General features: G+C 47.3%; 1 protein-coding gene across 1 annotated transcript in view; it reads left to right on the forward strand.

The window, feature by feature from the left end:
- Window positions 1-26,373, forward strand: part of PRDM16 (PR/SET domain 16) — a 300,196-nt gene that overhangs the window by 268,031 nt on the left and 5,792 nt on the right. Inside the window, exons 7-15 of the mRNA XM_063176900.1 lie at window positions 109-256; window positions 1,120-1,273; window positions 5,273-6,674; window positions 10,140-10,227; window positions 14,118-14,287; window positions 16,615-16,692; window positions 22,286-22,455; window positions 23,136-23,310; window positions 24,100-24,330. Of these exons, the coding sequence (XP_063032970.1) occupies window positions 109-256; window positions 1,120-1,273; window positions 5,273-6,674; window positions 10,140-10,227; window positions 14,118-14,287; window positions 16,615-16,692; window positions 22,286-22,455; window positions 23,136-23,310; window positions 24,100-24,330 (2,616 nt within the window). The remainder of the gene's footprint in view (window positions 1-108; window positions 257-1,119; window positions 1,274-5,272; window positions 6,675-10,139; window positions 10,228-14,117; window positions 14,288-16,614; window positions 16,693-22,285; window positions 22,456-23,135; window positions 23,311-24,099; window positions 24,331-26,373) is intronic.

The raw sequence follows: 26,373 nt of genomic DNA on the forward strand, positions 1-26,373 counted from the left end.
GCCCCACAGCTGGCTCTCTGTCACCATCTTTGTCACCTCTCTGGGTCTCAGACCTGCCTCAGTGCCTGCTCTGGGTGGTCTGAAGCTCAGCCTGTGTCTCTTTGCCAGCCTGGAGCAGCACATGGTGATCCACACCGAGGAGAGGGAGTACAAGTGTGACCAGTGTCCCAAGGCTTTCAACTGGAAATCCAACCTGATTCGTCACCAAATGTCTCACGACAGTGGGAAACGGTTTGAATGTGAAAACTGTGTTAAGGTACAGTGAGAACATGGTCAGCTGGGGGATTCACCTGGGGGAGGGTGATGGGACCTGGATGTGCAGGACACAGTGTCCATGGGGGGATTCACCTGGGGGAGGGTGCTGGGATTTGGGGAAAAGGGTGCAGGATCCACAGTGTCCATTGTGGATTCACCTGGGGGAGGGTGCTGGGATTTGGGGAAAAGGGTGCAGGATCCACAGTGTCCATTGTGGATTCACCTGGGGGAGGGTCCTGGGACCTGGGGGTGGAGGACACAATGTCCACGGGGGGATTCACCTGGGACCAAGAACAGCCACAGAGCTGTTCAACCATGGGCACTCGACGAGGTGCCACAGACCTATCCAACCATGAGCACCACACACCTGAGGAGGTGCCACAGATTTGTCCAACCATGAGCACTCAAGGAGGTGCCACAGACATGTCCAACCATGAGCACCACACACTTGAGGAGATGCCACAGACCCATCAAACCATGTTCACCACACACTCAGGACTCAGGGAGTCCTGTCCAACCATGAACACTCGAAGAGGTGCCACAGACCTGTCCAACCATAAGCACCACACACTCAGGGAGGTGCCACAGACCTGTCCAACCATGAACACTCAAAGAGGTACCACAGACCTGTCCAGCCATGAGCACCACACACTCAGGGAGGTGCCACAGCCTGGCAGGGCACAAACAGAGCTCTTTCATATCTAGTTCTCCCCTGTCCACTCCGCGCTCCTCAAACCATGAGCAGCGCTGAAAAAAACCCTAAAAAATAAGAAAAAAAAACACCAAAAAAAACCCCACTTTCCACATGCAGACTCCTCTCCTGGTGCTTTTCCCCCTCTCCTGAAGTTGTTTTTTCCCCCGCAGGTGTTTACGGACCCCAGCAACCTCCAGCGGCACATCCGCTCGCAGCACGTGGGCGCGCGGGCCCACGCCTGCCCCGACTGCGGCAAGACCTTCGCCACCTCCTCGGGCCTCAAGCAGCACAAGCACATCCACAGCACTGTCAAACCTTTCATATGTAAGTTGTCACGGCCATCACCAGCCTGTAATTGCAGGGATCCTGCAGGGGCCCCCCCAGCCCTCCCATCCCCGGCCGCTGTAATTTTATAGCTCGGAGTGCAAGATGAATTTTTTTTTCTCTTTTTTTTGGGTTTTTTTTTTTTTTTTGCATGCTCCCCTGTTTTTTCAGTAAACATTCGTGGCAGTTTTTGACTTTCTTGACAAGTTAAAAGCTGAGTCTCTCAGCGGTCACAGCGATGCCATTTTCTCATATCTTTTCTTTCTCTCGTCTTTTTTTTTTTTTTTTTTTTTTCCTTAATCGCTTTCGAATGTTCCTGTTGGTGACATAAATAAATAGCTGGCACAGCCTGATCGAAATGTTTTACAGGGGTGTCTCAAATCCTGGAGCCGTTGTAAAGAGCTTGGAATAATCACAGAGATGAGAAGGTGTTTTTTTCCAAAAAAGAAAGTTTTTTCTTCTTTATTTACTGCATGTTTCATCTAGATAATGCTGGGAGCCAAATAAACAGCAGATGAACTGTGTCCTCAGCGCTCTCCTTGGTGGGATATTTCCAGAAGGGCATTTTCCCTGGAGAGCCACCCATCTCAGTCCTTGTCATTCCTAGGGCTGTATATTTTTTTTTAATTGACACAGCACCCATTGGGTTTGGATAACTGTGCAGGGAGGTGGATGGTGTCACAACAAAGCCCCAGGAACTTTAGGGATCACTTCCTGACACTTCAGAACACGTTGCTCAGGCACGGGCCGGGATCTGGGTTTGATTCCAGGCTTTGATGTTACGGTAAGGAAGCCACTGAACCCACCCCTGCCTTTTTTCCCCTGTTGGAATAATGGGAACAGCATGGAGAAATATCCTGGGAGACTCATTTCATTAATGTCCCGAGGTAATCAGTGTCCTGAGATAATCAGCTGGGTGTCAGCAGAGGAAGAAGAAACGCTCCTCTCATTCATTTTGCTGCAATCTTTCACTGGGCACATGAAAGGGATAATTTGACTCCCAGGATTGCTGCAGGGGGATGAGGGATTTCTCATAATCTCCTCACTCTCACCTCATCAGAATTAGGGAGTTGTCAGAGCAAATCAGAGTGTGCAACAACTGCAGAGGGATCCTGCCTGGACAGATGTGTCAGGTCGTTTTGTCCATCAATGTGGAATCCATTAACAGCTTCAAATCCACACTGCAGGATTCACCAGGAAGTTCGTTCTTTTTTCTCCCTGTTTTTCCCTTTTTTATTCCCTGTTCAGTGGAAGAAAAAGGGTCTAAGTGCGTTGCTGTTTAATTTTTTACAATATTTTATTTGGCTTTCAAAAGACCCCAAACCTGTAGCTTTATAACTGCAGAAATCAGGGGGGCAAGAGAGACCGTTCCACGTGGAATTACTAAATCATTGGATAACTGGAGATTTAACAGAAATTTTCCAGTTTTCCTCATTTTAGAAGGCTGATGTGAGCTCTCAGAGCTCTAGCACTTCTCTTTATTGAAAAATGGAAGAATTCTGGAATCATGGAATGGTTACAGTTGGAAAAGCCCTCTGAGATCATCAAGTCCAACCCTTAACCCAGCACTGCTGTGCTCATCACTAAAGCACATTCCTAAGTGGTTTTTTGAACAATTTCAGGGATGGTGATAACTGACTCCCTTGGAAAAAAGAAAAAAAGCAGAGATTGTTGTATTTAAGAGACAATCATGGAAATAAAATTCAGCAGTGCTGAATTTTCATGTAAAATAAATTCAGTACTTCTTTTAAGAGCTCTGTTTGAATATTTTTAAAGAAAACTCTTTAAAATGGGGTAAAAAGGCCAAATAAACCTTTTCTTTGCAAATAGCTGAAATAATACTTACAACAGCCATAAAACTCTGTGTATGCACTAAGAGCAGTTCAGGAGACCTGATCCGAGATTTTAAAGTTATTAGGATTGGCTCAATAATAATCTACATAATCCAAAAATTAGGATTGGCTCAAACATCCAAACTCTTGTGATGACTTTCTTGTCCTGTTTGTGTTTCCCTGCAGCTCTGGGCTGTGTCAGGGCCAAACAATTAAATACTCTGGGGACAAGACAGCCTGAATTTACAGTGCAGTTAGAAAGTAGAGCCTTCAGTGACACTCCTTTGGATTTTGGGGTGCCCGTCTGAACGGAAATGTCAAATTCATTGAATTTTATCCACCTCTGCTTTGAATTTCAATTGGAATTTATTATGTTATTGTATTTTCTGAGCCGCTAGTGAAATACTCTCCCACCAATCATTCAATATCCAAGCGCTGAAGTAAATCCTAAAGACTTAGGAGAAAATACAGGGGAAATCATGCTCACATGCACCTATCAGTAAAGCTGGGAGGAAGGAAGGAGCACTGAGCAGTCCCTGAGCAGTAGTGTCAGAACTTGGATTCATGTCCTTGCCTGTCCAAGCACAAACAATGTCCTTCCCCTGCTTTGTCTCAGTTTCCCTGCTCACAAAAGGGTGATAACAGCAGTTCCCCGGGGGAAGGAGCGTGCTAACTCACCACCACGTTTATTCCCATGTTGAAAGAGGCGCCAGATAATAAAAAAGTCACAGTGTTTTGATGTGTAGAAAAGTTTGGGGTGGGATTTCTGTCTCGCTTTGCCCTGTTTCTTCCACAGCAGCAAGTCTGGAGGTGAAAAAGGGGTCATAAAAATCCGTGTTTTGAAAGCTTGGTATTTACAGGTTGTTAGAGAAAATGCTGATGTGGCTTCAGTTAGTGGGGCAGGGGTGTTGGACTGATTTAAAGGATTAAAAAAAGAGATCCCAGTCCTGGCAGAAGCCAAGGGATTTATAGAGCATCCCCCTGCAGGGGTTGTGTACCACTGAGGGCATTAAGGAAGGGCAGGTTAGATTAAATGAGGCAAAGTTCTTCTCCCTCCAGCCCTCAGTGCTTCCTGCCATGCTAGGACTAATAGGAAGCAGATGAGCTGGGATAAATAGATGTTATCATTAAAAACTAGGGCAAAGATGTTCTGAGGGGATTTGAGCATCTTCCTCTGGATCTGGGCTGAGAGATTTCTTCAGGCTGGAGATCTCACAGCACCTTCCAGGACCTGCAGGGGCGACAGGGAAGATGGAGAGGGACTTTGGAGTGACAGGACAAGAGGGAATGCATTCAAACTGAAATTTGAATTTAAGTTGGATATACAGAAGAATTCTTCCCTGTGAGGGTGGGCAGGCCCTGGCACAGGGTTCCCAGAGAAGTTGTGGCTGCCCCTGGATCCCTGGAAGTCTCCAGGGCCAGGAGCAACCTGGGACAGTGGGAGGTGTCCCTGCCCATGGCAGTGGGCGGGATGAGATGGGCTTTATGCCCCTCCCAACCAAACCATGATAATCTTCCCTGAAAATTCCCCCAGACTTTGAGCAGAGCTAGCACATCCCCTCAGACTTCTGTGAGTTGAGACCTTCTCTAGGATAGGCTTCATCCAAAGGGAGAGGCGGTGATGTTCCACTGCTCTTCCAGGCGGAGAGATCCCACGGATGGGGCGGTGTGGGGACGGGCTGGTGAATCCCTGCTATTTTTTCCCGTTAATTTCATATGCCTTTTGTTGTTGGTTCCTGTTGACGCTTTAGGTGAGGTCTGTCACAAGTCCTACACGCAGTTCTCCAACCTGTGCCGCCACAAGCGGATGCACGCAGACTGCCGCACCCAGATCAAGTGCAAGGACTGTGGGCTTGACATGGGCTTTATGCCCCTCCTAACCAAACCATTCTGTGATTCCATGATAATCTTCCCTGAAAATTCCCCCAGACTTTGAGCAGAGCTAGCATGTCCCCTCAGATTTCTGTGGATTGAGAGATTCTCCAGGATGGACTTTATTCAAAGGGAGAGGCAATGATGTTCCACTGCTCTTCGGGGTTGGGAGATCCCAGGGATGGAGCAGATGGGGCGGTGTGGGGGCGGGCTGGTGAAATCCACAGCGAATCCCTGCTATTTTTTCCTGTTAATTTCATATGCCTTTTGTTGTTGGTTCCTGTTGACGCTTTAGGTGAGGTCTGTCACAAGTCCTACACGCAGTTCTCCAACCTGTGCCGCCACAAGCGGATGCACGCAGACTGCCGCACCCAGATCAAGTGCAAGGACTGCGGGCAGATGTTCAGCACTACCTCCTCCCTCAACAAGCACCGGCGCTTCTGCGAGGGCAAGAACCATTACAGCCCCGCCGGCATCTTCGCCCCCGGCCTTCCCCTCACGCCCACCTCCATCATGGACAAATCCAAGCCCTCTCCCAACCTCAACCACGCCAGCCTGGGCTTTAATGAGTATTTCCCGTCCCGTCCGCATCCTGGTGGGCTCCCGTTCTCGCCAGCACCTCCAGCATTCCCCGCCCTCACCCCGGGATTTCCTGGGATTTTTCCACCTTCTCTGTACCCCAGGCCCCCCTTGTTACCGCCCACGCAGCTGCTCAAAAGTCCCCTCAACCACACTCCGGACGCGAAGCTCCCCAGCCCCCTCGGGAACCCAGCGTTGCCCCTGATCTCTGCAGTGAGCAACAGCAACCAGGCTCCTTCAGGGGAGGAGAAATGTGAAAGCAGCCTGGAAAACTCCTACCTGGAGAAGCTAAAAGCCAGGAACAGTGACATGTCCGATGGCAGTGACTTTGAGGATGTCAATACGACCACGGGCACGGATCTGGACACCACGACCGGCACGGGCTCTGACCTGGACAGTGACGCGGAGAGTGACAGGGACAAAACGAAAGACAAGAGCAAACAAATGGAGACCAAGCCAGATTTTGTCAGCAGCTCGGTGTCTGCCAGTTCCACCAACACCACGAGCGAGATCCCTCTCTTCTATTCTCAGCATTCCTTCTTTCCTCCCCCCGAGGAGCACCTGCTGCCCACCTCGGGCGCTGCCAATGACTCCATTAAAGCTATCGCCTCCATCGCAGAGAAGTATTTCGGGCCTGGCTTTATGGGCATGCAGGAGAAAAAGATGGGTTCGCTCCCGTATCATTCCATGTTCCCCTTCCAGTTCCTCCCCAATTTCCCCCACTCCCTCTACCCTTTCACGGAGCGGACCCTCAACCACAACTTGCTGGTCAAGGCAGAACCAAAGTCACCCAGGGACCTCCACAAAGTCGGTGGCACCAGCTCGGAGTCCCCCTTCGATCTCACCACGAAGCCAAAAGAGATTAAGCCAATCCTGCCGCCCCCCAAGGTCCTCCCAGCCCCGTCCTCAGGGGAGGAGCAGCCACTGGATCTGAGCATTGGCAACCGCATCCGAGCCAGCCAGAACGGAGGGAGAGAGCCACGGAAAAACCACATTTATGGGGAGAGGAAGCTGATGGCAAGTGAGGTCTTACCTAAGATTTCCCAGTCCCAGCTGCCTCAGCAGCCTTCCCTGCACTACGCTAAGCCATCGCCCTTTTTCATGGACCCCATCTACAGGTATTAACATACCCTGCCTTAAGCCCTTCCCTAACCAGCTCCTTTTCCAGCTGACACCACACCCTGAGGCAGGGGAGGATGCAGGCTGGTTGGGAAGAACAGTTGAGCATCTCCTGTTGTTGTTTGTACTTCTCCATACTTTGAATTTCCTGAATGGAAAGGCCTGAGTAATTGCAAGGAGCCCTCATAATCAGTGTGTAAAGAACACATCCTTATTTTGATAAAGAAGAAACTTGACCTATTTAAGGACTCTCCCACGAGCCATCGCTAAGATGGCACTTCTGCTGGAGAAATTCCAGAGGTTTGATTCGATAAGAATGCAGAGTTCAGATTGCCTTGGAGCCCTGGGCTCTCATGGCTTGGGAATGAGTCAGGAGCCCTGGGAGCCTGGAAATGCAGCTCTCCCACTGACTGTCTCGAGGGCCTTTTGTGAGCCAGTTCACCTTTCTTTCTCCCTCCCTCCCTTTTCCTTTCTAATGCCATTTCTTGGGTTTTTTTCCGAGCTGCTGGTGCAGACCCAACCTGCCGAAACCTGTTACTCTTGGAGTAACAAGTACTGTGTAAACACATGGTAGCGTGTTACTACCCAGATCTCTCGCAGATAGATTTCTCACAGATTTATCTTTCTTGGGAGATAGCAAGGCCTTTCTGGTGTCACTTGAACAGATGGTTCTGAGGAGGGCCTGATGCGTTACGTCAGAATGAGCTGAGCATGGAAGGCGTGTGTAGAGCAGGCTGGGTGAAGTTATCCAAATGTCAGCTCAACTTCCAGAAGGAATCAGTTCAGGAGGAGGCAAAAAGGGAAGACTTTGGCCTCTTGTTGCTTCAGAGCTTTTTATGAAACCTGTTCCCAAAGGGAGCTATTATAATTTTGTGGTGAGGGTAACAGTAAATTTGTGTGTTACCCATCCAGGCATGGCCCTTGGATATGGTGGACATGGCACATTTAATTTTAGCAAAGTCCAGTGAAAGGCATGTCCTGAACTAGTTTGATATAGACATTAACACATCTAAATTAGACATTACCATGTCTAAATACTCCACAGCATCCACCTGGATACATGTGCTTATCCTGAAGCACTCCTGGACTCAGTTCATGGAGGTGAATGCTTTGTCCTTGCATTCCTTGTGCTGAATGCCTGCTGATCCTTGCTGTGCCCAGCCTGCTGGGAGGTTTCTGGCTGTTCCCCTGCAGTATCTGCCTCATCCCTGGCACTGGAAAACCTCAGAGCCACCGTGGTGTGACGGTGGGATGGGCGCTCAGAGGTCTGCGAGCACCACGACAGCCCAGGGCTGATAACTGTGGGAAAAAGTGATGTCAGTGTCTGGCCAGGCCAAGGAGCTGTCGGCTGGGATGAGGATTAGTGAGCCCTCACTGCTGGCTAAATGAGTGTCTCTGGCTCTGCCAGCTTACGGGGGTGACGTGCCCACACTGTGCCATCTGAAATGGGGGCACCTCAGGAGGTGCCGTGTCCTGCCTGGCACCCACCGTGGCCATCTCCTCCTGGAGATATCAGGCATGGTGTGAACAGTGCTCACAAAAATTACTCCTTGAGGGGGAAAGAAAATAATCAATAAATGGGATAGAAAGGCAAAAGAATCCTTGTAGGGTCCTGCCACCTCTGGGCATTCTCAGCAGGAATGATGAAATAACAGGGCTTGGAAAAGCCGCTGCCAATTAAAACAGCGGCCTCGGGAAAACCGTAAAGGCCCAGAAGACAGATGGAAGCGAAGGATGGGGGCATCGTTTGTTGCATTCCATGGGATGAACATAGTTTTAGTCATGTGTTAAAATAGAAAGTCAGTGGTGGCGTTGCTCGCGAATCAGACTTCTGATGTAATGAGCGAAACAGCCCAGCTTCCAAGTCCCAGCTTGAAAAATATGGAAATATTTTGTTTCTAAACTTCCCTTTATCAGACTCTCTCACATCATTTGGCTCCTCCGTTTTTTTTTTTTTTTTCTCTCCCAAAGGCCACTTAAATCCTTGACATTTTCTCCTGGTGATATAATTTAATGCGGCCAGACAGTCTGAAATGGGGGCAGTTTTTAGCTCAGCCCGTGGGGGTGACGTTCTCAGGCACTGGGCTGAAACCATCGGCTTAATCCTCCAGGCGCTGCGGAATTCGGCTCTGACGGGGACGTTTGGACCTCGTGTTTCCATTCCTGGGGCTGGGAGATGGCAGAGATGGGGAAATGCTGTCAGTTCACCGGGTTTTACGCGCACGGAGCAGGCAGGGCTCTGCTGGGATCAGGGATGTTCCTTTATGGAGAGCAAAGCTGGGCTGGTCAGAGGGGCTCAGGGAGCAACTTTTTGCTTATTCTTTGGGTTTTTTGGCAACTCAGACCCGTAAAAGCACGTACCTTCCAAAGCCCCCTAATTCTAGCTGCGTTTCCAATCCAGCTCTTCTCTTTTCCCTCTACCCAAGAAGAATTAAATGCAGATTAAGCACAGTTCGCTGACTGCACTCGGCAGGGCTCTTCTTTAAACTCTTTGGTAATTTGATCCACACACCAATCAGCTGAAATGCAGCAAAAATAATTTGCTCTCAATTTATGCTAGACTAATGTAGTTAAAAATCACTCTTACTCTTGGATTTCTGCTGCTTTAGCTGGATGGACTCAATTCCAACCGTTTAAAGATGCAGCTGTGTTTGTTGGAGTTACTTCCTCAACACTTTTTTTTCCCTTAGAGAACATCTCAGTTTGTCTTTTTTGTGATTCCACACCTCCATTTCCCTGTAAGTAGAATATTTTGTGGAAGCAAAGCCAATATTTTCAAAAATAGGAGCCTCACTTTAGGGTCATTTCTGCATCTCAGATGCTTAAACATGAAATATTTGAGTGGGCCAAGGTGATATCAGAAGAACTCAGGTTTCTGAGCCACTTCAGAATTCTCCCACCAGTCCCTCACTTTTTAAATCGTTGTTCACATGGGCTTGCCAAAGAAACTCAATGCAAATTATGTCTCAGCTGAGAGGGAGGAAACAAATATGAAACACCTAATGATTTCAGCACGCTTGGGGCTGCAGAGTCTGGCCCAGTGTTAACTCTTCAGATAAATGCAAACTCCCAAAGACAATTTTATTTTTTTTCCATGCGGGGGCTGCCTGCTGTGGACCCTAGAGCTTCTCCTGCTCAGACAGTTTTGCTCTAAATGCAAGGTTTTCCATGACCTTTCACAACAGCAGAGGTTTACAAACCGCTGCAGAAGAGCAGGAGCAAAATGTTTTCTTAGTCATCAGCCTGAAGGCTTTAAAAAAATTACTGCCCAAAGGAGGGGATTGGTGTTCATGTTATTTCCAGTGCTTTTTGTGGGGCAATTGTGCATCAGAATCAGTAGTGTCCAGGAGAAGGGGGTGTAAGACGTTTGTGTGAGTAAGAGAATAACCCTGTGTGCAATTTCAGCCCAGTGTGGCTGTGTGGGGCTGCCTGTGGGGTATGTAACCCTCTGTGTTGTTGTCCAGCAGGGTGGAGAAGCGGAAGGTGACAGACCCCGTGGGTGCCCTCAAGGAGAAGTACCTGCGACCCTCCCCGCTGCTTTTTCACCCCCAGGTAAAAGCAGGGACGCTGTTGATGGGATGCTGGGGTGGAGCTGGTACACACTGGGACCACTGGGATCACTGGGATCACTGGGATCACTGGGATCAGGCTCCTCCTCATCCTAAGACCTGACTGGAAACTCCACTGTTCTCCACCAGTTCCTTCCAGACACATTTAATTCCCAGTTTGAGGATGATGGCAGCTGTACCAGAAAAACAGGGATGGGCAGCTCATAGGCTCTGCCAAACTCCACAGCTCACAATTCCTGCGTGTTTTTCCCTTTGGGAACACCTAGGGGTGTCATTTGCAGTGGTAGAAGGTGGAGAAGGACAGCCCAGCCCCAAGGCAGCAGCATTTTCCACCTTCCTGAATTTCCTACATCATGAGGAGCGCATGGCAGTGGGTTCAGCTGTGCGTGTCCCTCCTGCTATGCCCAGGCTGGGATCCCAGCTCCCTGCTCCTCATTGTGCTCTCCTTTATAGTCACAAGCATTGTTCTCCCCTGATAATGTTTCCCACCTTAGATAAATAACCTGCAGGTTTGTGAAATCTGGGTCCTGGTGGCTTTCACAGCTAAACTTAGTTCCCGCATTGTTTCACACCAGCCTCAGAGTTTGGTTAATAACTTCCCCCGATTTTTCCTTCATCCAGGCTGGATAATGGTGACAGGCTGGCCAGGAACATCCTGTGTTTGTGTGGCTTAGAATAGTGGGGATATCTGCCTGTAAAGAATCTGATAGCAGGGAGGAGCCAGCGTGGCAAAGCAACCCAAGGAGACGATGAGAAACATTCAGACCCCAAGCAGGAGCAAACTCTGGGTGGAAGGTTGTTAACATTGTTCCTGAAACCCTGACCACGTCCTCTTCCCATGGCAGTGGAAAGATCTGCAAGGTCTGGTTATCTCTAGCAGCTTATCACACAGAATAGCCTCAAATTCACAATCACTCCAACCCAAAGCTTCCTGATAACTGATTTTTAATAATGATTTTTAATAAGGCGGGCGCTGTGCTCAGATCACTCGATCTGGAGAGGCGCCGTTCCCATGCTGCGCTCAATCAGGTATTTCAGACACAGCAAAGGAACATGGGGCATTTTTCCAGAATATGAGAGATTTGTACCACCAGATCTCTTCCAGCATTATCACAGAATCTCCAGTGTTAATATCCTGAGCTGGAAGGACCATCCAGTCCAACCTGTGCCCTGCACAGGACACCCCAACAATCCCACCCTGTGTCTGAGAGCTCTGGCAGCCTTGAGGCCGTGACAATTCCCTGGATCCAGCATTGCTAAGAATTCTGGATCCTGGATCTTTTCCTAAGAAATCACATTTTCAGGGTTCCTGCTTCTGCTTTCTTCATTAGGACCAACAGTGGAGTCACGTTGGTCCTAAACCATAAACCAACCAGTCAGAGTCACGTTCTACCCAGGCTTTTCTCACTCCTAACATGAGTCTGGTCTCAGCCTTTTCCTCTGTGAGTAATCCCCAGCTCTCTCAGAGTGCCCTCACTGGGATGTGATGAAGCCAGAAGATGTGATAAAAGCATTCAGGAGAGGTTTCCTCTCTCAAAATGAATTTCAGGCAGCTCTTATTTCTTACCCAGTCGTTGGCAGAAGTTCCTTTGCTCCCTGGGAGCTTTCCTACATTGTCTATTCCAAATGAAACTCTGGACAACATAAATAACCCGTGTAACTTTTTGATAACTTAATGGAAAGCCTTTCCTCACCTGTTAAGTTTCTTTTCTTCCCCCTTTCTGTTTTATTATAACCAGGCAGTTGTTCCCTAAATAGCAAAGTGCCTTTGCCACTAGAGAGGCCGTGGCCAGTGTTTAGAATTTTAAAACCAGCCTACGGCTCTCAAGCCAGCAAATATCTCTGACTAAGTGCCTAAAGAACAGGGCACAACAAAGGAGAGCTCCAGGTACCTGGGTGAAGGGCTGAGAGCTCGGCTCTGAAAGGTCCGGAGAGCTTTTTAACGTGATGGTTTTGTTGCATGACTGGCAGCTGGGGCAGAGCTGGTGCTGTAAATGATCAAGTAACCTTTTCAAGTGGCTGGTGCTAAGTATTACTTACTATTTATCATGGGCTGGGAGCCTCCAGCTAAGGGGCTGTGGATCTATTATCGAGAAATGGGGGTTACTACTCCTCTTTTTTAACAGCTTATGAATGCTTGTCAGCCCTCACAATGTCTTCGGGGGTGATTAAGACAACTTTTTTTTTCACAGCCATATATTTTTAAACAATATCTTGGCTCTCTTCTCCCTCTGCCCTCCCCCCCCCCCTCCAACCCTTTTAAAGCCCAGTTTAATAAAGTGTAAACGTGCAAAAGGTCAGCCCTTCCTGTACAATCGAGCATCTCGGGGTGATGTATGGCTTCCTACTGCCTTCCGCTCCTCGCTGCTGCCCCAGCTGCCTCCGCCTGTCCCACTGATGTCAGCGCGGCCAGGAGGCAGCTTTATTGCTGCCTTGTTTGTTTTAGCCCTCTCTTCTGCCCCTGGTATCTCCAGAGTGCTCTCAGGAGTGCGCAGAGCTGGACGTCGGAGGAGCCGGCGGCGGCGGCCGAGCCGCGCTGCTCCCTCGGACTTGGATTTCCTGTTGCGCCGTAATGAAAGTAAAAGTGCTGTTCTTCAGGCAGGATTTTTATGCAGATTCACTTTTTACTTTTTTGCACATGGCCCAGCTTCATTCTTTCCTTTTCTGCTTTATCCTTCTCCTGTATCTCCAGGGTTTTCCCTTTCTCCCTCTTTCTGGTGTGGTGTTTAATCTCGTGTCTGTGAGTACAAGGCCAAGTCACACAAACTGAATCTGAGCAAGCATCCAGGGTCATTCTGCGAGCTCCAGGCCTGCATGCCAGCTGCTCCCACCCCAAAGGGATGTGTAGGATGTGTAGGTGCTGCCCCTCCTGCCCGTAACTCACCCAGCCATTGCTCACATCCAGTGGTTTGGCTGGAGCTCCCTTTGACTCCAGGAAACTCAGCAACCTCCCACCCATCCTTCCATCACCTTTAGGAGGTGCTGAACCTTTCCTAGCCATAATTAAAGTGTTGGCCTCTTCACCAGCAAGCTCCCTGTGGATCCACTCCATCCTGAGCCTGATCTTAACTCCTCCTCTTCCCCTCTTCACCCCTTCCACCTCTCCTCTCCTCTCCTCTCCTCTCCTCTCCTCTCCTCTCCTCTCCTCTCCTCTCCTCTCCTCTCCTCTCCTCTCCTCTCCTCTCCTCTCCTCTCCTCTCCTCTCCTCTCCTCTCCTCTCCTCTCCTCTCCTCTCCTCTCCTCTCCTCTCCTCTCCTCTCCTCTCCTCTCCTCTCCTCTCTCAGCTCCCTGAGCAGCCATCACACGTCCTTCCCACTCCACTCTGGCCAGGATTCTTCTGCTTTGTGCCCAAAACTTGCCTGTTCCACCTTTCCTGGGTTTGTGTCCCTGCCTGCGCACCCACCCCTCACTGCCCTGTCCTTCTGAGCCCTTGGGACGCTGTAGGAGAAATCAGAACTCCCAAGACTTTGGTACTGAGTTCTACCTCAGGCATCTCTGACCATCGTGTTTAGTTTCAGAATTTTCCCAGTAAAAATTTCAGTGGAATTCCTGATAAAAATTGGTGTCTTAGGTGTATTCTGAGGTAATTTTTGAAAGTGAGCACATGCACACTGCAGAAAGTGAACAAGTGCTCATTTCTGGACCTAAATGCCTGGCTTTGCCAGTTGTGCCTTTCCTGCGTTCTCCATGACCAATACACTACTCCAGTCATTCCTGGCTGGATCCAGTGGCTCCATTTCCCACCGTGCCTCCAACTTCCAAGACAGCCAACACCAGCAGGAGGCTTTGCCCAACCAAAACCGGTGTTTTGTGCATCAGATCTTGCCCTTCCTGGGGATTCCTCTGACAGCAGCTATCTCCTTGTCCTTGCAGATGTCAGCCATCGAGACGATGACAGAGAAACTGGAGAGCTTTGCAGCCATGAAGGCCGACTCTGGCTCGTCCCTGCAGCCCCTTCCCCACCACCCCTTCAACTTCAGATCGCCGCCGCCAACGCTCTCCGACCCCATCCTGCGCAAGGGCAAGGAGCGCTACACCTGCAGGTGAGCCGGGCACCCCACGGCGTCCACACTGACCCCCAGGGCATGGAAACACCCCAGGGATGTGGGAATAGCCCAGGATGTGCCAGCCCAGCTGGGCACTGGGCACCGGCAGGGAGAGGAGCAGCTCCGCGCCGACGTCTCCGCCAGGAGCGGCGGAATTAGAGCAGAGCTGGGATGACTAATTCCCTCAGAAATAGCTTGTTTTGTCTGGTAGGAAATCAGCATCTTCTGTTTGCTTTGTAATTTTTAATAACCTTGGGAGCAGATCTGGAGATTCTCAAGCAAGCCCAGCTCCCCAGGCCAAGTCTCTGGCGCGCAGCGGCGAGCGCCGCCGTTCCCAATGCCAGTCCCGGCTATAGCCAACCTCAGCTGTGGAAAAATGATTGAATTTTTTAAAATGGCGTGCAGGAAACAAATTTTCAAACTGTTCTATCCACAGAACTCCTCACGTACCCATCCAGCTCCAAATTTAAGCAGATCAATTTAATAATAAATTAAATACCTCCGTCTCCTGTCGCAGTTTTATGCAGTTTCAAAGTTCTCATGGTGGCTCCTGCTGAGGGGACTTTTTTGGGTGCAAAAAGTGGGTACAAACTTTGGTTGATGTGTCTCTTATGTTCAATTTTGCCACAAGAGCTACAGGCTCGGATTTCAGTTGAGTATTTAGAAATTTGAGGTTTCTATTTACAAAAGGGATAAACTTAAATTTTAGATGCACACTCACAAGTTAACATTTGGATTTTTGCTGAGGAGCACTCACATTAACTGCTCATCTTCAGGACAGCTGAAAGTCTCTGAAATAAGGAAAGTCTGTCATGGTTTCCTCCTACAAAAGGAGTTGTTATTTCCCAATTAGTGTTTTTATTTATACCTTTTTGATTTTACTGTGAGCTGGATTTATGGGGGAACACAATTCCTTCCTTTATTAATTTCCTACATCTGCATTTCCTCGCTCTAAGCAGCTGTCGGCTCCTAACCCATAGTGCTGCAGCCTTTATCCAGAGAAAATTCTGTGAATTCCAAGGATGAAAGAGCAGATTCTGTTTGATGAGCACATCAACAGGGCTATAAAGGAGATGCAGAAACATCTCAAGTGCCAATCTGCCCAGGCAATGATTAAACCCTCTGTTCCCTGATGCAGGAATGCTGTAGTTCAACCCTGCCTTCAAGTGCCTTGTCCACACTTCCTTTGAACACTTCCAGGGATAGTGATTCCACCACCTCCCTGGGTATCCCATTCCAAAGTCTGACAAGCTTTTCTGTGAAAAAAAAAAAAAATCCCAATTATCCAATCTAAACCTCCTCTGGTGCAACTTGGGGCTGTTTCCCATTGTCCTGTCCCCATTCTGTGGGAGCAGAGCCTGACCCCATCTGGCTGCACCCTCCTGTCAGGGAGCTGGAGGAGTGAGAATGTTCTTCCTGAGCTTCCTTCTCTCCAGGCTGAGCCCTCCCAGCTCCCTCAGCTGCTCCTGGTGCTCTGTAACCCTGTGACCCTGGGCTGGGAGATGTGTCCTCCCCGTCAGGGATGAGCTCATGTGGGCACACAAAGGGATTTTTGGGAGGGGTGTCAGAATGAGGGGTGCAGGTGGTGCTGTGGCATCTTTCACAGTTCTATTTCCCCAAAATATCCATTCTTATTTCCAAGGCCACCCTTTAAAACTTGTCTCTAGCTCCATTTCTCTCTCAGCAACGTCTGTCCCATCCCATGGCATTTCTAAATCAGCATTTCTTACCTCAAGGTTTGCACACAGTGTGAGCTTTCTGTCAGGTTTGGAGAATTCCCTACAAATCCATTTCCCACAGCATCCTTGGGCTCTCCTGATGGTTTCCTTCGGTTCTCCTGATGGTTTCCTTTGGTTCTCTGTGATGGTGTTCACAGGGGTTCGAGGAAGAGGGAAGAGACGAGGATCTGACACCATGTTCCAGAAGCCTTGATTTATTATTTTATGATATATATTATATTAAAACTATACTAAATGAATAGAAGAAAGGATTTCATCAGAAGGCTGGCTAAGAATAGAATAGCAAAGAATGATAACAAAGGCTTGTGGCTTGGCTCTCTGTCCAAGCCAGCTAAATGTGATTGGCCATTAATTAGAAACAACCACATGAGACCAATCACAGATCCACCAGTTGCATTCCACACAGCAGACAACCATTGTTTGCATTTTGTTCCTGAGGCTTCTCAGCTTCTCAGGAGGAAAAATCCTCAGGAAAGGATTTTTCATAAAAAGATGCTTGCGACAGTTCTCCTGATGGTTTCCTTTGGTTCTCCTGATGGATTCCTTTGCTTCTCCTGATGGTTTCCTTTGGTTTTCCCTCTCCAGGTACTGTGGCAAGATCTTCCCACGCTCAGCCAACCTGACGAGGCACCTGCGGACACACACTGGGGAGCAGCCTTACAGGTGATGTTGTCCCCCATAAAAAATCCCCTTTCCCAAACACTCCTCACTCACCACTCTGGTATTTTTTCCCCCCCTCTCCTCTACAAAGCTGTGCCAGCAGAATACCACAGGCCTGGAGCATTACACAGAGTGATTCATAGGGTTGTATATTATGTGTACCAGCCAAAAATAATCAGGCTTGGCAGCTCGAAGATAGACACTTAACTTATATTTAGATGTATGCTGGCAAATGAGGGCTCTGATTTGCAGTGTTGTTTCACACTCACGTTAACCATTCATCTCAAGGACAGCTGAAGGTGCTGAATGGCTCTGAAATTCAGGCTGGTTTGAAGGGCTTGCCAGGACCTTCACTCCTGGAGCTAGCTGGGGTTTTGGTTTTTTTATTTTTCTTTTCTTAATGCACATCAGAGGTGCCTGGAGTAGGGGATCAGAAAAACAAAGGCTTGGGTTTGATTCTTGATGGTCACTGATTAAATTTTTTTGATTTTCTTTTTTTTTGGAGGGCTATGAAGTCACTCAAACTTCTACTTAAGAAGTCTAATTATGTCTAAAGTAGGAATTAATAGCACATGAACAGCATGCTATTGATTCCTACTTTAACATAATATACACTAGGCAAATTCTTTTTATAAAGAGAAAATGCAACATGCAAAAAAACGTGCTGATTTACCTGCCTTAAAACGGAATTTTGGTAGTTTCTGAGCTTAAATCATGGAGTTTAAAGGGAGAGCTGGAAGGAGGGGATTCACACAGAGTCTCACATGTTTGTGAGTGTTTAAGGTAGAAAGCTGAGCTGTTTTCTGTTAGCTGGGGACAAGGTGATGTGATTGTGATGCTTTAGTGTCCACAAGGACAGCATCCCAGCCCAGTGGCTCCTGCCCAAGTCAGGGCTTTAAATCTGAATAAAACTCACAAGAAAATATATGTAATATGTGTGCCTAGGTATATAAATAACTATTTCTCATGGAAATCTTTGCCCCCAGCATTTTCTCCCAGCGAGTTGCAAGCAGTTTTTAAAAAAATGAGGGAAAAAAAATGCCTTTTTTGTTAGAATGAAGTCCAGAAATGAGCAAACCTGAAGGAATGATGAATTGAGAGCTTGCTGCAAATCAAGCCTTGTGCTTGCCACGATGTGAGGGAGTGTTTTGCAGGTTGTCAAACAATGGTAACAATTCCATTTCGTTTTGGGTAGCTGATATTGCAGCGTTTCATACACAGCCATAAGTTCACAACAAAGCAAATGGAGCAGTTATTAAATAAAGAGAAACACAAATTTATGAGCAGCAAAAGGCCATGTGGTCAAATACATCACATTTTTATGCTCAGTTTAACCTAAGAATTGACTCTCCCACATTGTAATCCCCGCTACGCTGAGAATCGCATTTATTTTCCATCCAGCATTTTTAGTGTAGACATTAGGTAAATTAAAAATCCACCACCCCCCCCAAAGCAGACATATATTTTGGATTATACCCCTGCTGTGATGTTTGGGGTTGTGTCATTTGATATGCCTGTGTGTTCCCTGTCCACTGCAAAACCTCGCTCCTGATTATTCCGAGATCCTTAGTTCAGTTTTCTTCCAAAAAAGGAGACTTGCAACTTAACAAAGGTTAGGAAAATAAAGATTTATTTGATCTGGTCTTCTCCCAGCAAATAGCCTGTGTGGGTTTTTTAGAGGTCTGACTCCTGGACAATGTTGAATTCTAACAGCACTCCGGAGAGCCGGGGCTGCGTTCGCAGACGAGCTTTAATTATCATTGATTTGCTTTTCCTCTCACAGAACTGAGATTTGCAGCTTTGGCAGGCAGGCTTGTTTGGAGAGCTTGGTTTTTAAGTGCTGACTTCAGGCAGGTACAAGGAGGTTGCTGATTTCTCGGTGTTTTACTGTTGTCTCCTTTGCGACTTCGTTTTTGATTGTTTAATTATTTTTTCTACCCTATAAAAAAATATTTTTATAGACAATAATTTAAGTATTAATCCAAATATTAATTACTTTGTTCTTAAAGACAACAGGCTAGAAAATAAAGGCTTGGATTTGATTCCTGATGGTCACTGATGAAATTTTTTGGAGTTTATTTGGGGTACTATGAAGTCCCTCAAACTTCTACTTAAGTGTAATTATGTATAAAGTAGGAATTAATAGCACATTAGCAATAATGAGGCAAATTCTTTTTACAAAGAAAAAATTCAACATGTTCTCTGAAGAGTGAGAAATACCTGGTGATGCACTTCCTAAAAATCAAATTATTTGAAAACACTCCAAGCCCCTGTGCCATACAGTGAAATTCAACATGTTTCTTTCCACTCTTTTTTTTATTTTTCTGCACCAAACCTGAAATTCTGGATTATGTATTTCAGAATTCAGAATAAAAAGGCCCTTGGAGGCTTTGTGTCCTGTTATCTGCAATAAGCTGGAACTCAGAGCCACAGCTGACATCTACCCTGTCATTTAAATTGCACATAGTTCAATAAATATTGAAGATATTTCTCATTTTCTGGTATTCAAAATGCACTTTGAGCTCACCCTGCTATAAATGCACTTGAGGCTAGGGAGTCACACAGAGGGAGAGTTGCTATTCGTGTGGGGTTTTTTGGTGTTTTTTTTGTTTTTTCCTGCAATTCTGCCTCTCCAGCTCACACCGATCACTGCAAAACTTCACGAGAGTGACTCGGGTAATGCTCCCCACATTCCCAGGCTTTGCTTTGTCCCAGGTACCCGAGCTCCTGCAGCTCCCAGGATTTCCTGCCCGAGCTCCGCAGCTCCAGCCCTGTCCCTCCCTCCCTCTTTGGATGTTTTCAGCTGATAAGGGAGAGGCTTTGTGGGGCTGTTTGCAGAGCAAACACCGCTGCCTCCGAGTTTTATTCTTCTCCTCCCTCACCATTCACCTCTTTCCCTCCATTTCAGCTGGTTCCTCTGCCTGGGCCATTTATTTAGATGAAAACCAGCAGAGCTTCCAGCACTGACCCCCTCTGGGACCACAAATAACGCCGGACATCTCCCTCATCCCTCTGCATTCCCTGCTCCTTCCCTGTGCCCCTCTGGTTCCTATTTTTTTTAACAAGCTCTTTATCCCTCCCCATTCCCGACCCTGCATCCACATAGCTCATGGTTAGGGCCAGGACCTGTCATAGGGAACTTTTCAAAGGCTTCCTGAACATCTAAATAAATGGATGTGGAGGAGGCCAGGTCGTTCCTTGCCTTGATTTGCTTTTAAATGTCTGGAGCTGCTCCTGGCAGGGACAGCCAGGCTGGGAATATGGGTTATGCTGGTGCCCACTGTGCCAGGTATTCCCTGTGCCAGGCATTGGGATTCACAAAAAAAGGGGTTTTTTAGGAGCTGGTGAGGACAGGCAGGGAGAGAAAACCCCTGGCATCATCAAGGATGAGAAGGGAGCTCCTGGTCTGAGCTGGATAAAACCACTCAAGGATGAGAAGGGAGCTCCTGATTTAAGCTGGAAAATCTCATGGAAATCTCATGGAAATATCAGGAGTATTGGGATATTGGCAGGTTTGGATATTGCATTTTGCTGGAGTGCTGAGCAGGAATCTGAGAGCAAATTCCTTGGTGCTGGAAATCCGTGTTTCACTCTCTGTACAGATTGTTCTTGATAAATCTCGGTGTGATTGTTCTTGCTGATGTTCAAATACCTCCTTGTTTTCTAGAGTTGTTTGGGGGGTTTTGAAAAAAAAAAAAAAAAAAAAAGGAGAGAAAATTAAATACTTTCAGAGTCTGGAAATGATGTGGTTTAAAAATTTTGCTCTCTGCCTTGCTTAATCCTAATAAAGGCCCATTATTTGAAATATCTTTATTCTTGTTGGAGATTTAGCAGTAGGAAATTCGGAGGTGGACATGGAATCCATAAACATCCAGCAAGAGAGAGAGACAGTGTTTCATAAATGTATCCCCGCTTTTTCCAAAAATAATATCGATTTATTTTTAGAGACCGAGTAAAAATCCCAGCTGGAGCACATCTGGAAAATGGGGGGTGTGTGTTTCACAGCAGGGATCTTTCCCCCTCCACTGTTGTGTCTGTAGGGAGGAATCCCATGTCCTCTGTGTCGTCCAGCTCCATCCTTGAGTGAGGCGGGCGTGGGGTGAGTCTGTGCACATCAGGAGCTGCTGATACTCCCAAAATCTCCACCTCCATGTCCTGGAGTGCTGGGAGGGCTCTGGCACAGGTTGCCCCATCCCTGGGAATGTCCAAGACCAGTTTGGAGCCACCTGGGATAGTGGAAGGTGTCCCTGGCCATGGCAGGGGTGGCACTGGATGGGGTTTAGAATCCCAAAACCATTCTGGAATTCCAGGATTTCCATGGAAGAGTAGCTCAGCTCCGTGGGGCAGATGTTGCTGTGGGTTAGAAGAGCTCAGAGTGGATTTATTCAGGGATAAATCCAGAATCTGGAGCCTGTTGGAATGGGTTCTTTCTGGGATTACAAGGGTTTGGGAAGAGCCGAAATTTTGGAAGCACCCCGGATTTGTGGCGGAGGCAGATTCTGCTGCTCGTGGGTTTTGGAAGCAGAGCCGTGGGGCAGCAGCTTTGCTGAGGCACAAGTGACGTGCTCAAAGGGAGATGGAACGAGGGATTCGGGCAGGAATGAGGCTTTCAGGAGTTTTAGACCCAAACTCTCCAGCGCAGCTCGGAGCTGCCACCTTCAGTCCATCAGCGGCTCCGAACCCTCACACCGCCCACCCGAGCAATTCCCATTTATTTGGAGGCAATCTAAACTCCAAAATTCCCAATTCCCATTTATTTGGAGGGAATCTAAACCCAAAAATTCCCAATTCCCATTTATTTGGAGGGAATCTAAACCCAAAAAAAGGGGGGTGGTGACTTTGAACAAGCCCCCAGCCCATCTGCCGTGGGTCCTGCAGAGGTTGAGCTCAGAGAGGGAACATCTCTCAGCACCCTGAACATCCTGGCTTGGCTCCTTGCATTCATCACAAACCAGATATTCACCCCTAGGAGTAAATCTTACCCTGTTTGGAAAGGGTGGTGGATTTCTTTGCTATAAGAATAATAATAATTGCCTTTAAATCCATGCTGAAATCCCTGCATGTGCAGTACCACAAGGAATTTCACAAATAAAGCCAGAATTTTCTGTGTGTCCAGCTAACTGTCATGCAGGGATTTGCCAGTTAATAACTATTTTATACATTTCACCTCCCTTCTTTCTTCTTCTGTCTTCCTTGTCCTCCCTCCTCAGCCATATTTCACCTGATTCCTCTCAAAAAAAAGTGGAAGGAATAAATCCACCTCTCTCATTCCTACATCCATGCATGGAAAAGTAATTATTGCGTCTCAAGCTCGTATTTGTTTGGACGACTCACTTCCTAATTAATCCTAATCCTTTCTTTGTTCTCCTTGAGTAACAATAATATCAGATTTGTCTGGGATGATTAATGCTTTGTGCTTCCTTCAGCACAATCTTTATTCCTGAGTAAAGATTTATAGACCAGCATTTCCTGGGGTTTTGATAGTCAGATTTTTCTCCTTCTTTTTTTTTTTTTTTTTTTTTGTTTTTTTTTTTTTTTTTGTTTTTTGTGTTTTGGGTTTTTTCTTCATGTTGCACCCTTTGCTGTTGTTTTCCAGGTGTAAATACTGTGACAGGTCATTCAGCATTTCCTCCAACCTGCAGAGGCACGTCAGGAACATCCACAACAAGGAGAAGCCATTCAAGTGCCACCTGTGCAACAGGTGCTTCGGGCAGCAGACCAACCTCGACAGGCACCTGAAGAAGCACGAGCATGAAAATGTTCCAGGTAGGAAAACACTCTGGAGAGAGGAGACTCCATGGTCTTGGCCCTTGGGAAGACTTGCTGGAATGCACTGTCCCCCAAGGATGAGTTTGTAGGGTTTTTGTAGGGTTTTTTTGGAAGTTCGAGAAGATAAATAGGTTTTGTTTTGCACAATTGTGTGCATTGTCCATAAATGTGAAATATCATCTGTATTTTTGTCTGGAAAATACAATCTTCCTTTGGGATCTTGATAGAACGTTCCAAGTAGGGAAACACTCTGGGAATCTCTGAAGAGAGGAGACTCCATGGTCTTGGCCCTTGGGAAGCCTTGCTGGAATGCACGGTCCCCCCAAGGATGAGTTTGTAGGGTTTTTTTTGGAAGTTCAAGAAGATAAAGAGGCTTTGATATAAAAAAAATGGAAGGAAGCAATTGCTGTGATGCAGGGGTTTCCCAGAATGGGTAACAAAATGTATTATGGAAAAGTTGTAGGCAAATAGTTCTGCAATGGTTGTTAAATTGTGTGTATTGTCCATAAATGCTAAACGTCACCTGTATTTTGGTCTGGAAAACACAATTTTCCTTTGGGATCTTTGCTCCATGACTTTCCTCTTGAGCATTAAACCACCAATATAAAGTGAGAAGGCGGTTGAGAACATTCTTAATTTGTTTCCTCATAACTCCTGTTGTCTCTCCTGCCCCACAGTGAGCCAGCACTCCGGAGTCATCACCAACCACCTCGGGACCAGCGCCTCCTCCCCCAACTCGGAATCAGACAACCATGCACTTTTAGACGAAAAAGAGGATTCCTATTTCTCAGAAATCAGAAATTTTATTGCCAACAGCGAGATGAATCAAGCGTCGGCTTTAGCAGATAAAAGGTAGGCAAGGAAATAAAATTATTATATATATAATTATATATATTTAAATTGTTGAGGATAGAGCCCAGAGAAGGAAGAAAGCTGCTTGTTTCACAAATGTTAATTTTAAGAGATGAAAAAAGAGCATTTAAATCAATTTTTGTAGTTCAAAAAGCCTTGGGGTTGGTGCATTCTCAACGTGCTCGTTGGCCCTTAGGAACAGTGAAGGGTGATTTTTAAATGCCTGAAGCACACTGGTTTTCTTCTTTGTTATATTTTAAATAATATGTATGTGTATATAAATGTATGTATATAAATGTCTCTGTGTTCATATCTATGTATAACATTATCAAAGTTTTTCATTACGGTGAGAATATTTGACATAAACATTTGTCATCTTTTTCCTTCCTTCCTTCCTTCCTTCCTTCCTTCCTTCCTTCCTTCCTTCCTTCCTTCCTTCCTTCCTTCCTTCCTTCCTTCCTTCCTTCCTTCCTTCCTTCCTTCCTTCCTTCCTTCCTTCCTTCCTTCCTTCCTTCCTTCCTTCCTTCCTTCCTTCCTTCCTTCCTTCCTTCCTTCCTTCCTTCCTTCCTTCCTTCCTTCCTTCCTTCCTTCCTTCCTTCCTTCTTCCGCCACTTCCTTCCTTCCTTCCTTCCTTCCTCCCTTCCTTCCGCCACTTCCTTCCTTCCTTCCTTCCTTCCTCCCTTCCTCCCTTCCTCCCTTCCTCCCTTCCTCCCTTCCTCCCTTCCTCCCTTCCTCCCTTCCTCCTTCCTTCCTTCCTTCTCCTCCCTGCCTTTCAACCAACCATTTCAGGCCAGAAATCCAGGATATTGATGGCAATTCCCAGTGCCACGGACTGGCAAACGAGAAGGCAGAAGATGTGGACGACGAGGACGAAGAACTGGAAGAGGAAGATGATGACAGCCTGACTGGGAAGTCCCAGGACGAGACGGCGTCGCCCACAGCGGAGCCGCGGGGAGCGTTCGAGGATGAGGAGGATGAGGAGCCCACGTCTCTCACCATGAGCTTTGACCACACCCGAAGGTGAGGGGGCCATTCCCGGGGGGCTCAGACCCCTGCCCGTGTCTGTGGTGCATCGTGAGTGCCGTGGGTTTGTTCTCCAAGCCATGCCATAACTCTGGTTGGATCCAAACCTTCACTCCAGATTCCATTTCATCATTTTGGGGAGGGACTCAAGACAAGTGGACTGCAAGGAGAGGCTGAGATGATATCCAAGGCTTGAGGAGTCTAAACAGGAGAACAGACACAAAACCCAGAGTTTTCAGGGTGCCACAGCTCAGCAGATGTCGTTTTTCTCTCCAAAACTGATCAGGGCAAGGGAAGAGGCGTCAGTGCATGCAATGCCTTTTGTGCTGTTATGGCCCTTTGAGTTGGAGAAAAATATTCTTGGAGCTCTGGCAAAAAGGGGATTCTGCCCCTCTGCCCTGCCCAGGTGAGACCCCACCTGCAGAGCTGCCTCCAACCCTGGGGTCCCAGCACAGGGAGGACCTGGAGCTGCTGCAGAGAACCCAGAGGAGGTTCCAGGGTGACCAGGGGGATGGAGCAGCTCTGCTGGCAGGAAAGGCTGAGGGAACTGGGATTGTTCAGCCTGGAGGAGAGAAGGCTCTGAGGTTCCAGTGCCTGAAGGAAGCTGCTGGAAATATGAAGGGAGACTCTTTCCAGGGGCCTGGAGTGACAGGTCAAGGGGGGATGGATTTACACTGAAAGAGGAGAGATACAGGTTTGATCTTCAAGGGAAATCCTTCCCTGTGAGGGTGCTGAGGCCTGACACAGGGTGCACAGAGCAGCTGTGGCTGCCCCTGGATCCCTGGAAGTGTCCAAGGCCAGGCTGGACAGGGTTGAGAGCAGCCTGGGACAGCCCATGGCAGAGGGTGAAATGAGACAATCTTTAAGGTCCCTCCCAACCCAAACCAGATCCCATTATTCTATAAAACTTGAAGGATTTTTGCCCCAAGATCAAGCCATGTCTGAACACCTTCAAAATGAAAGATTGCTGCACACAGCATAGGCTCAGCTCTCTTTTTGCTGCAGCTTGCCCCAATTTCTGGGGGTATTCCCAGCACAAGCCACACAACACCAAGTGATACCTCACCCAGCTTAAAAGCACTGCTGGTTTTGGTGCAGAACTGTCACTGAAGGCTAATTAGTTACTTTATTATTCTATATTGTTCTATATTATATTACTTTACATCTGAACTAATCTGCCAAGCACTCCACTGCACAGCATCTCATGACTCTCTCGACACACACACACCCGGATCCAGCTGGTCAGTGAATCAAAACACTCACACCAGAATCCAGTCATCAATTCCCTTCAGGTAAACAATCTTCCACCATGCATTCCACTTGTGAACAAACACAGGAGCAGCAAATGAGATAAGAATTGTTTTTCCTTTCTCTGAGGTTCAGAGAACGCGAATCCCAGAAATTTCTTGGGAAGTTGTGCTTTGCTTTTCTCCGTGAAGAGCAATGTGATGACACAGAACCTCAGACAGAACCTGCTGCTTGTTGCTTTCCACTTTGGGGCAGCTCTGGCATTTTGGGGTCTCCCCAGTCCTGGCTGCCCAAGACAGAGAAGTCCAATTAAGCACAACTTGTCTGGGCCCCTCAGGCAGGCTCCAGAGCTGCAGGCTACCTTAGCAAGCTCAGCTCTTTAGTGATTATCAGCTCATTTGTGAATTCAGCTCTTTGCTTGCTAAGTGCTTTGGGCAGACGCAAGGAGAGAGAGGAGAAGGCTGTGTGAGGTTCCACAGGGGTGTCTTTATTGAATCTTCTGTGAAGGTCTCAGGGACAGCTCTTCTGCCAAGCTGTGCAAAAGAAGCTCTTTATATACCCTTTATATAGGGTATAGGAGTTATATAGGGTATAGAAGTTATATAGGGTGTAGGAGTATATTTTTATATACCCTTTATATAGGGTATAGGAGTTATGTAGAGTATAGGAGTATAGGAGTTATATAGGGTGTAGGAGTTATATAGGGTATAGGAGTATATTTTTATATACTCTGTATATAGGGTACAGGAATTATATAGGGTATAGGTATTACAATGGGTATAAGAGTATATC

The sequence above is a fragment of the Melospiza melodia genome, chromosome 26 (genome assembly GCF_035770615.1).
Source record: "Melospiza melodia melodia isolate bMelMel2 chromosome 26, bMelMel2.pri, whole genome shotgun sequence".
Classification (NCBI taxonomy): Eukaryota; Metazoa; Chordata; class Aves; order Passeriformes; family Passerellidae; genus Melospiza; species Melospiza melodia.